This window comes from Plecotus auritus (genome assembly GCF_963455305.1).
Source record: "Plecotus auritus genome assembly, chromosome: 12".
Lineage (NCBI taxonomy): Eukaryota > Metazoa > Chordata > Mammalia > Chiroptera > Vespertilionidae > Plecotus > Plecotus auritus.
This window is the reverse complement of record NC_137778.1, coordinates 15,084,291-15,096,530: the sequence shown is the minus strand read 5'-3', so window position 1 is coordinate 15,096,530 and position 12,240 is coordinate 15,084,291. Positions and strand designations below refer to the sequence as shown.

Here is a 12,240-nt window from a genome sequence, read left to right as displayed (position 1 = left end):
TTTGCCTGCCGGAGTTGTACCTCCGTTGCACATGTTGATAGTAAACATTCAGGCATTTACAAACTTCCACTCCCTTTCTGAAAGCAGAAACTGGCAAATTACACTGGGCCTCATTTTGTTCTTTAACACAGTACACAGAGGCAGCCTCCTACATGTACTCCTGCAGGGAAGCCCTTCTTTCTGATTGTTTCGGTTCCCTCTGTTTATAGATAATTTGTCCTCTCTGTGTCCTTTGCAAAAAGGATTGGGTTGGGAGTCCTCTGAGTACCAGTCAGCAACTACTTTCCCTCCGCATATTTACCAGCTGGTGCCTATCCTACTCTTTCCCGCCTTGCCATTTGCCTTCCCTACACATGACAAAGCTCTGTATGTGACACCATCACTATCCACAAGGAGTGTACCACCACGGGCATGTAGAGCAGTGGAGGAGAGCATCAGATCTAGAGCTCTAGGCTACCTGGGTTGGAATACCAACTTCAGTACATACTCACTAGCTGCAGGACCTTGGGCAAGTTACTTATGTTCTATAACCGTTCATGTTTCAGAGGATTGCTCTTATGAGGATCAAGTAAATAAATGACACCTGGCACGTGGTTTGGACATTCTCAACTAGTTACCATTATTAAGCTACTGTCGTGGTTAAGGGTCCAGACTCCGGGTCCCATTGGCCTGGATTCAAATCCTAGCTCTTTCACTTACTAGCTGCATGACTTCGCTTTAGTTACTCTGTGCCTCAGTTTCTACAACTGGAAAATGAAGACTATTCTTCATGAAAATATTGTGAGAAATAAATGGCTAGAAAATATAAAGCACTTAAGTGGGTGCCTGAGTGACCTCTGACCTATAGTAATACTCTGTAAATGTTACCCATAATCACTATCATCAACTCATATTTCCTCAAAGTCATATCTCATGCTTATGTTATCTTAGATTTGACCCCATCTTGTCTATTCAAGGCTGCATGGATTGTCCTGGAATTACTCCAAGCTTTTCAGACTGGATTTATGATTGCAGAGCCTCTCCCTGGAGGGTGCTCTGTGGGTGCCCCTAAAGAGCAACACACAATGGCGTATACTAACTACTTTTGGCCTTACAAGAGGTAGATTTCCTATCATTAGAGGTGGTCAACACTTGAATGAACCACCATGCGATATATCTAGACAAGAGTTAGATGATGTCTATGTTGGACCACGTATGTTGTGGATAGGATTCATGAATTCCATGGAAGATTGAGCTATGTGAGATCTAGAATTTCTTCTGCTTTTAAGTTTCTGTGACTTACGAAAAGTAAAATTAGGTATTTCCAAGGAAAGCATTAGACAAAATTCACATACCTATTTCAACCAAGTTGTGTAAAAATAAAGAATGGAGTTCAGAAAGTGGGACACTCAGCAGTATCTCTTTATTGTGTCATTCTAATCTATTAGCCTTACCTTCTCTCTCTGGAGGCTTCCATGGTAGATACTTATTAACCAGTTCAGGCATAAATCATATAAACATCATACATTCGGATGTATAACATAACATGAACCTTAATCTCTGCCAGCGAGGGCACGACGGGGAGCATCACTTGGCTGGGAGTCCAGATCAGATTGAGCTGTATTATGGGTGTGAAATGCCAAGTCTGAGAGAGATTTGAGTACGGAACAGTTCAGTGATATGAGATCTTGAACGGCATCTGGGAGCCAAGGTCCAAGAAGCTATGAGGAGTGATGTGGCTGTTCCTGAGCAAAGGTTTCCTGCCGTCTAAGAGGGTAAGCTGCAAAGCAGAGCAGTGCCACGAAATGTAAAACCCATTTCTCATGGGGCGGGAGTAGATCTTAGCAGCCTGGCCTTCAGTGTGCACCACTCTTACCATGCTCGTTTCACATGAACGGCCACAGCTATGCTGTCCCATCCTGTGGCATGATTACATTGGGGATGAAGGGATGGAGGAGGCTTCATCACTTTCAGGATCTCTTTAAGAAACGGACATCAAAATTAAATGACAAAAAAATAGATACAAGATTTTCAAAGACACCCTGAATGAAGCTTAATCTATATTAACTTGATGGTAATTCCACCTCTGCTCACCCCTCCCTTATCATCCTTGTTAGATGGGATCCTGCCCAGATTCAAGAATTGTTCAATAAAGCCAATTAGATCTTTAAATGTACTCAGTTGAATTTTTGTTCTTTATACAACATATATGTCTCTCCCCCGCAAAACTAAGCTTCAGTCTAAGTCCTATTTGAATCTCCTGCTCTTCGTGTTCCCGGAAAGGGGACCTGGCCCTGAGCATGTGGGTTCTGCCAGTAGTGTGTGGGTTCATGACTTCACACAGAAAAGATTTCATAATACAAGTCCAGGTGATTTTGAGAGTACATGTATTAAAGCTGGGGACAGTGAAACAGAAAGGGCCTAGGGTGGAAGAAACAATAGGAGACTAGGTGGGCTGCTTTGGCTCTCTAGAAATGTTACAGGAAAGAAATGGACCTGGGTGGAGCAGCTGTCCGCTCACTGGAAAGGCAGAGAAAAGGGGGCCTTGGAGACAGGTTCAGAGGGTTAGCCCGAGATGAGCTGCCACTGCCCATGGCTCCCCTGGTTGCAAGTCCCGTGGGGTGTTTAGGAGATGCACACCTGTGGGGGAAGAAAAAGGGGAAGGGCAAGGCTCAGATGTGCTCCCAGGAGGTGTGTGCTGGATCCTTTGTTTTGAGGGTTTTAAAGACTGGGAGTTTAGGGGAGGATCTCAATAGAATATTCATCAGCTTTTCCCTGTGTGCCCTTTCGGGCTCATGGTCTCCACCGATTGGTCAGTGCCAAGACAAGGATCTAAGTCATTGTACATGGTCCTGGTGTCACCCACTTGGTTTTGCTGCTTGAGGGGGCTGAGGTTCGATTCCTAGTCAAGGGCACATATCTGGATTGCAGGTTTGGGGTGAGTGCAGGAGGCAGCTCTGCTTAATTCATAGAAACAAACACAGGGAAGCAGCCAAAATGTGGAGACAAAGAAACATGTCACAAATGAAAGAACAGAAGAAATCTCCAGAAAAAGAATTAAATGAAATGGAAGCAAGCAAACTACAAGATACAGAGTTCAAAATGGTGGTTATAAAGTTGCTCAATGATCTTATGAGAGCTTCAAGGGACTTGAAGAGAGCTTCAAGGGACTTAGTGAAACTTTCAAGGATCTTGTGAGAATGTCAAAGACATGAAAAAGAACCGTCAGAAGTTAAGCATACTCTAACTGAGGAAGCAAAAAACACTCAATCAGAAGAGCAAAAAGAATCCAAAAATATGAAGTTAGTGTAAGGAGCCTCTGGGACAACTTCAAGTGTACTAATAAGCATTATGGGGATGCCAGAAGGAGAACAGAGAGAGCAAGATATTGAAAACCTATTTGAAGAAATGACAGAAAACTCCCCCTTCCATCCACAGGCCGACGCTCTATCCACTGAGCCAAACCAGCTAGGGCTAAAATTCCTCTTAACTAGGATTCTATAAATAGAACAAAGTTGGAATGGCACAATCAGAACATTCCATCACCAGGGTAACATCTCAATGGACTGATCCGCATGAGTGGACTTCAAATAGGCTTTGGATTGCTGCATGTTAAAGGTAATTTAAAATAACGTACTTGAAGAAACAGTAATATATTTACTTGTGGTTTCACTTTTCGTGGTTTCAGTTAACTCATGGTCAACCACAGTCCAAAACATTAAATAAAAAATTCCAGAGAGAGAGAGAGAGAAAGAGAGAAACCACATTCACATACATTTTATTAAAGTATATTGTTATAATTATGCTATTTTATTAGTTATTGTTATTAATAGTTTATTTTGCCCAATTTATAAACTAAAAATTTATCAGAGATATATGTGTATAGGAAAAAATTGTATATATAGGGCTCAGTACTATCCAAAGTTTTAGGCATCCACTGGGGGTGGCGGTGGGGATCTTGGAATGTATCCCCAAGGACAAGGGAGGACTATGTATACAGTAGATTCTCATTATTGTGGTGCTTATGTTCTATGAAGTTTCCCCAAACACTGACTTAGCAAATCCTGATGGAATTACAGGATTAGGTTCCTGCCAGCCTCCCTGGTCACAACATTTTTGTCAACAATCAATACATAACCTTGTTTTACGTGTGTTTCTGTTTAAAGACCCCTCATTTAATACATATTAAATATGATGTAATAAAAGTTGATTCATTAACTGAACTCACAGCCAATGATACTATAACTGGTGCTTGAACAAAGCTTGTCTAATATACATTTTCTCCATAAGAACCATCACAGCTTCTTGTACCTAGGATCACTACACAGCATGGCTACGCTTGAGGGGCATTCTAAACAGTGAAATCAACAAAAAGCACCAAAGTGCAAAAACTATAATGCTAAATAGACATGAAAAGGACACTTGTTTGCAGTATGAGAACTGACCTTCGCTGGGGATGTGCTAGTCAGGGAGACTCAAATGTGTTACTTCTTTGCCCATGCCTGTGAACAGCCATGAAGGTGCCGAAAATATTGATTTCAAGATAACAACTAAATTTTAGTGAGTAGGTGAATTTGCAGATATGGAGTCCATGAATAATAAGGATGTATTGTATATACATGCTTAATATTTTCCAAGTCCTTTTAAAAGCCATAGGTAATGCCCATTACTTATCTCCATTTAAGAGACTGTAACCTTCCCCCCCCCACACACTTTTTAATAACTGTTACTTCAACCTTAAATTTTTTTAAAGAATAGTTTATTAATTTCCTTTTTTTTTTTTTTTTTTTTCAAGAGAGAGAGTAAGGGCAAGGGAGAGAGAAACATTATCTCAAAGGTACAACATAGATCGGCTGCTTCTTACATGCCCCCCACTGGGGATGAAGCCCAAAACCCAACCCAGGCTTGTGCCCTGACCGAGATTCCAACCAGCACAGGACGACACCCAACCAATTGAGCCACACCGGCCAGGGCACATACGGAGCCAACTAGTTTCATAGGCATGCGACCTCTACACTCCCGTAGGGCCCCTGTGCTCAGAAGGGCCCCACACGTGGTTTAATGCTCTGCTGTCACCATCTTGAAATTCTCAATGCGTTTTGAACAAGAGGCCCTGCATTTTCACTTGGCCCTGCATTACGTTATGTAGCTGGTCCAGGTCACACTCCAAGTAAACGGATTAATAACCCAGGAACAAAAATATTACTTTTTTACCCAATTGAACAAGTCCTTTTTTTCCACAGTACCTAATGTATTAAAATTCCCATTCATTGAGGGCTGGCAGTAATAAGCTCTTGATAGGTATTAGCTCATTTAATCCCTAGGACACCCTGTGAGTTGGGTATTATTGCCACTTAACATATAAGGAAACGGAGGCCTAGGAAGGTGACCTAGTGTTAGCATCGCTTGAATAGGAACCATATTTTCTTGTTCCCACTACACTGGATAATTAATTGGTGATTGGAATAGAATTAGCCGTATTGAGGTCAATTTAATTCTTTAGTGTTAATGGAGTGTAAAGTATTTTGTCTTCAATTTTTTTTTTTTTTTAATCATCACCCGAGGATATTTTTTCCATTGATTTCTAGAGAGAGAGTGGAAGGGAGGGAGGGGGGAGAGAGAGAGAGAGAAACACATGGATTGGTTGCCTCCTGCACTCACCCCTACCATGGCTGGAGAACCTGCAACTCAGGTACATGCCCTTGACTGGGAATCCAATCCTTTGGTCCAAGGGCTGATGCTCTAACCACTGTTCAGTGGGCCAGGGCTCTTCCTTCAATTTGATCTTCCAAGATCCAATGTCGGGAGGTTATCTTCTCATTTCTGTTTCCCTTTTGTAATTGACATCTTATTTACTTAAATCACTTGAATACCAAGGGCTCATTTTCTGGTGGGTTGTACATTATCTTTTATATTTTGAGGAAGCATCACTGAATTTATACCTTCAAGAAGGTCACTTTGTCAGTTGCTTTTTATTGGGCTCCTAAATTATACTGAGCTCAAACTCCAAAAGTTATTGTGAAAGATCTGATGTGTGCCCAGCCGGTGTGGCTCATTGGTTGAGCGTTGACTCATGAACCAGGAGGTCACAGTTCTATTCCCTGTCAGGGCACATGTCATGGGTTTCAGGCTTGATCCCCAGTAGGGGGTGAGCAGGAAGCAGCCAATCAAAGATTCTCTCTCATCACTGATATTTCTACTCCTCTCTCCATCTCATTTCCTCTCTCTGAAATCAATAAAAACGTATTTCTAAAAAAGAGAGACAGATGATGCCTGAGCCCAGGGATTTTCCAAGGGAGACTGGAAACAGTCAGGCATTGCATGTTTTAATAATACTTGTGGCACACCTGTTGAAGATCACTGATCTAGTCCACCATAGTCATTTATTTTTATTTTACTTTTAAAATATATTTTTATTTATTTCAGAAAGGAAGGGAGAGGAAGAGAGAGATAGATGAGAGATGATAAGAGAAACATTGATCAGCTGCCTCCTGCACTCCCCCCACTGGGGATGGAGTCAGCAACCAGGGGCATGTGCCCTGACCGGGAATCGAACTGTGACCTCCTGGGAATCGAACTGTGACCTCCTGATTCATAGGTCAATACTCAACCACTGAGCCACACCAGTTGGTTTGCCATAGTTATTTAAATGGAAGTTCTGTTCATCTATATAAAATGTTATTGTGGGATTATTAATACTGATTTTCTAAAATTAAAACATTAAAAACTTTTCTGCCGACCTTTGATATTTATAAATTGAGTTACTTTGTATAAAGAACAATCGCCCTTATTTTTTCTGAAATTAACCCAGGTTGAATAGATTGAACACTTCTAAGTAATCAGTCCATTTACAAATGTAGTTAATACAAGACCTATAAATATTTTAAACTTCCTTTGTAAATTTAACATCTGATTTTTAAGCACTTCAAATGCCTGAAAAGACAAATGTACAGTTCTAACAAGCAAAACCTCCCTAAGTACTTAACAACCTTTATACATTTTAAAATTTATGTTCTACTTTAGCCAATTTACTGTTGTTGTTTTTTTCTGTATTTGTTATAATAAAATTCCTTTGGATGTTTCTTGTGAAAGAAACATCCAAAATGTGAATTTGGTTGTTTCTGGATCAAGAGTGATTTTAGCTTTTCTACCTTATGCTTTTCTGTATTTTCTTAAAATTTTTTTATAATCAGAAGAAATAACAAAATGCCCTAAAAGCAAGAATCAATGCATAGTATCTAAAAACCAAAATGTATTCTTCTACTATATCCTTTTTAAAAAAAAAATAAAAAACTTTTATTTTCCCCACTGAAGAAACATCAACAAACAAAAAGACCTCAGAAAACAATAATAAAAAATGGTGTGAGGTGTGGGGTGGGGGCAGCAGTGGTGGTATTTTGCAGGAGGAGAGAGAAGACTGGCTGACACCTGATTGTGAACAGTAGTGGCTTCTGGATCAATCAGGCAACTAACTGATGGTTGTTGTATTTTTTTATTTGTTTGCAGGACACGAAGAAGCACCTCATGATTAGTCGGTCAGCATAATGACATCTACAAACAGAACCAATGAAACAATTACAAAACGCAAAGCCGACAGACACCGTCTCCTGAAAGAGATCAACGAAAAGCGTGAGTCCAACTGCTTGGTGGAAAGAAGCAATCAAGTCAGCTTACTGAGAGTTCAGAGGAAGCACTTCAGTGGTGCCTATCAGTGCCATATTCATAGCCAAACCAAAGAACCTGTGCCCGACAGTGGCAGGAGCTCCTGGGTCAAACTGAGTCTCCTTGTTCACATAGAGAAGAAGCACTTCCCATCAAAAAGTAAGATGTTATGAGTAGGCTTCCACCCAACCGGCAGGAGGGATATATGCGTAAATGTAGGGAGAACGTCATAGTGGTGCTCTGGGATAGCTTAAGGGCAACCTGTCTGAAGCATCAGTCAACGGGGCTAGTTGATGGAGATTCTCATTTTCTTTTTTAAACTTCATCTTCTTGGGCCACAGGAAATACTGGTGAAGTGCATTTTTAAAATATATTTTATTGATTTTTTTTTTTTATAGAGAGGAAGGGGTAGGGATAGAGAGTTAGAAACATCGATGACAGAGAAACATCGATCAGCTGCCTCCTGCACAACCCCCACTGGGGATCTAGCCTGCAACCAAGGTACATGCCATTGACCGGAATCGAACCCGGGACCCTTTAGTCCACGGGCCGATGCTCTACCCACTGAGCCAAACAGGCGAGGGTGTCATTCTCTTGTGCCTACAGAATCCCAGGCTCAACATCCAGGAGGCCTCATTTAATATAGGCTCTAGGTGGGGCCTGGGGCCTGCATTCTCAGCAGGCTAAGGTGATTCTGATGCTGATGGCCTGAGAACCATATTTTGAGAAAAGTTGTGATAGGTAATTCTAATAGACCACAACAACGTAGGAGGCCACCTATCTCGCCAATTTTTGTTGCCTCTGCAAAAATTTCATGTGCAAAATTGAGATAAAATGGAAATTATTTTGATGACAAATATTAAACAAAAGGCCCCAGAAACAATAAAATGTGGACGGAGGTTGGGGTGAGGGTGTGCCCTGGGCGTAGTATTTTGCAGGAGGAAGAAGAGGAACCGGTAGCTACCTTGATTGTGAATACTTGTTTCTAATTCAAGGCAAACAACTGATGATGCTTTTCTCCTTTATTTGGAAAAAAAAGAAAGAAAAGTAAAGTAAAAGGAGAGTATAATTATATTAAATTCAACCAACAAGTGATTCAGTTAGATCAGAAACAAAAGAATCGCCATATTGGAGATTTGGAGATTCGGCTTCTTTGATGAGGGGGCTATGACTTTGCCTTTGCCCCACACTCCTAGTAAGTGGTGTTGGGAGGATGAAACAGTATGGCCTGGACAAGTGAGAGTCTCCATTGTGTCTTAAAGTTAATCTGTAACAGGTGTTTATTTTATATTAAACTATAACTCGTTTAGAAGGAGGAATGCCTTTAGTGTTCCTAATTCTAAGTGTTATCTTTTATTCTGGTTGAATTACTTGGAGCTAGATGAGTTAAATCACAGGTAGTAGGTTAATTCTCACAAGTTTAATGGTGAACATTAAAATCCATCTTCTATGACATAGTTTACCACTTTACATGAATGCACATGGTTTTCTACAAAACAGAGTCTAACAAATATAATTTCCATAACCAACATTAATGATACAGAGGCTATAAGCCCACAATTCTAGAATATTAAAATAAACCTTTAAATACTGCAGAAAAGCTCCTTGTTCCTTTTAAGTGAACAGAATTAAACAGAAACTCAACTTTACGATGACAAGATACTGGGTAAGTATAGACCTAATGTAAATGTTATGGGAATCAGTATGTGAATCCATGGACTTTCTTTAACGAGTCTAAACTAGTAGTTCTCAAAGGGTGCTCTGGGGATACTGGGGCTAATTTTATTTTTATTTCCACAAGTGGAGAGTCCCTGGGTATTAGAAAAGGGTGCTAACACTTGTTTGAGTGTCTACTTTATTCTGAATACTGTTGAGGTTTGAAAAAGTCAACAATAATACCCTTCTGTTCCTAATCTGGCTTTACATCGACTGAGAGATAGGTGGAGGTAAAAATGGTGGCTTTGTTGCTGGAAAACAAATCTATATTGGAAGCATTGGCTTAAAAGCAGCCAAAGGTGAACTCGCCCCAAAAGAGAACTTGGCCCAATCCAAACCAAGAGTCTGGGCCTGCCACACTAGACTTAGAGCACCCCCTTCCTGCAGAGGCCAACAGATGCAATAGAAAACCCTCGTTTGTAAAACATTGCCTCCCAAATTTGATGAACATGCAGTACTCCAGTAGACCCTCAACAAATGTGCAATGAATCAAATGATAAACATCATTAACTATAAAATAGCATCCCCTTTATTGGGACGGCCCTCTTCTGTCCTCTGAATGCTGAAAAACACCTACACTCAATACTGGGCCCTCTTTCATCATCTACCCTTGGTTTCTAGGTGATTTCGACCCAGACAGACTGCAGGTCTCTGCCCTGTTACAGGACTCAAAATCTCATCTCTACTCGGAGGACTCCCGCATTTCTATTTCTACCCTGACCTTTCTCCTGCGTTCTGGACACGTCTATCAGATTGCATTTATCAGATTGCCACCTCTCCTTGACGTTATGTGAAATTTAGCATTGCCAAAACAGAATTCCTATCCTCCACCCCACAGCCTACTCACCTATGACCCCTCCTCATCTCAGAAAATGGCCATATAGCGAGGAGTACCTTTGACTCTCCTCTTTGTCTCACATCCCACATCCAGTCTGTCAGGAAGTTCTGTCAGCTCTTCCTTCAGAATCAGTCCTGAATCTGACTACTGCTACCACCCAAATCCAACCCATGATCATCTCTCTCCCAAAGTACAGCAAGGACCTCACATCTTTCCCCCAGCCTCTGCTCTTGCCACCTCCCACATTTATTTCTTCACATGACAGCCGCGTGATTAAAAAAACACACACATAAATTAGTACTTCACTTATTGCTCAAGACTCACCCATGGTGTCACACCACACTGGATAAAATCCACTCTGTATCCCGTGTGCTTCTCTTTTCAGCCTTTTCTCTTCTACGCTCCCTGGCCTCATCCCACTCAGCCACCATGGTCTTCTTCCTGTTCCTGGGATGTACCACTCTGGTTCCCACCTCAGGGACATGGCACATGCTGTTCCCTCTGCCTTGGGCTCTCGCTCTCTCTCTCTCTCTCCTTCCCTCAGTTTATTCAGATCTTCGTTCAGAAGCCAATTCATCAGGCTGAGGCTCAGTGCTTGAGTGGTGATCTATGAACCAGGAGGTTGCAGTTTGATTCCCTGTCAGGACACATGCCCAGTTTGAGGTCTTGATCCCCAGTAGGGGCCGTGCAGGAAGCAGCCAACCGATGAGTCTCATCATTGATGTTTCTCTCTCTCCCTTTCTCTTCCTCTCTGAAATCAATAAAAAATATTTTTTAAAAAGCCAATTTATCAGAAATCACCCTATCTAAGTAAAACTTTCCAACATCCTACCACCCCTTTTCACGCTTTCTCTTCATTTTTCCACTTAGAGGTGTGAACACCAAAAGAGGGGCAATCTTACTGAAAGACACTAGTCTTAAAAACAGAAAACTTGGGTATCTTAGTTTGGGGTGGCTTAAACGACAAGTTTCTTCCTCAGGGGACTGGAGGATGGGAATCTGAGATCAGAGTGTCAGGTCAGGTGCTTGATGCTCGCTCTCTACCTGGTTTATAGAGGGCTGCTTTCTGGCTGTGTCCTCTCACATGGCAGAAGGAGCAAGCTAGTTCTCTGGCCTCTTTTTCTTTTTTTCTTTTTTAATATATTTTATTAATTTTTTACAGAGAGAAAGGGAGAAGGATAGAGAGTTAGAAACATTGATGAGAAACATCGATCAGCTGCCTCCTGCACACTCCCTACTGGGTATGTGCCCGCAACCAAGGTACATGCCCTTGACCAGAATTGAACCTGGGACCCTTGAGTCCGCAGGCTGATGCTCTATCCACTGAGCCAAACCGGTTAGGGCTGGCCTCTTCTTATAAGAGCACTAATCCCATTCGTGAGGGCTCTACTCTCATGACATAATCACCTCCCAAAGGCCCCACCTTCTAATGCCATCACACTGGGATCAAGGTTTCAATATAGAAATTTGCGGGGGAGGGGAACACTGACATTCAGTCCATTGCACTTGGGTTCATGTCCTGCATCTGCCATTGGCTAGTCTTATGCTTTCAGTCACTTAGTGTTTCTAAACCTTACTTGCTGTATCTTTGAAACAGTACTCATCCTCTCTGCCCTCAGGGTTCTTTAAGACACTATGAAATGAATTATAAGTTATGTAACAAATACTTTTTCTTTATTTTTCAGATAATGCCATATTTGGATAAAGTGCATCCCCAGAGACACACAAAAATACCATCTCTTTACCTTTCTTCAGTATCTATCTAAACTATTTACAAATGTTAATTATAAAAGAAGTCAAAATTATTTGCTAGATCGCCAAGGAAATATTTTGTTAGGTCATATAACATGTATTACATCCTCATTAATTTCATTCTATCAGTCATATTTTTGAAGGGATGATTTGAGTTATTAAATATACTTTCACCCCAGCTGGTGTGGCTCAGTTGGTTGAGTGTCGCCCTGTATGCTGAAAGGTTGCGGGTTTGGTTCCTGGTCAGGGCACATACCCAGAAGCCAGTGGGAGGCAACTGATCAATGTTTTTC

The 12,240-nt window shown here is 41.4% G+C and overlaps 1 protein-coding gene across 1 annotated transcript in view; it reads left to right on the top strand.

Moving 5' to 3' along the window:
• Nucleotides 1-11,953, top strand: part of SPATA45 (spermatogenesis associated 45) — a 70,993-nt gene extending 59,040 nt beyond the window's left edge. The window contains exons 3-4 of the mRNA XM_080647943.1: nt 7,486-7,800; nt 11,881-11,953. Coding sequence (XP_080504069.1) covers nt 7,524-7,800; nt 11,881-11,900 — 297 coding nt within the window. The 5' untranslated portion in view covers nt 7,486-7,523 and the 3' untranslated portion in view covers nt 11,901-11,953. The remainder of the gene's footprint in view (nt 1-7,485; nt 7,801-11,880) is intronic.
• Nucleotides 11,954-12,240: the final 287 nt, after the last annotated feature.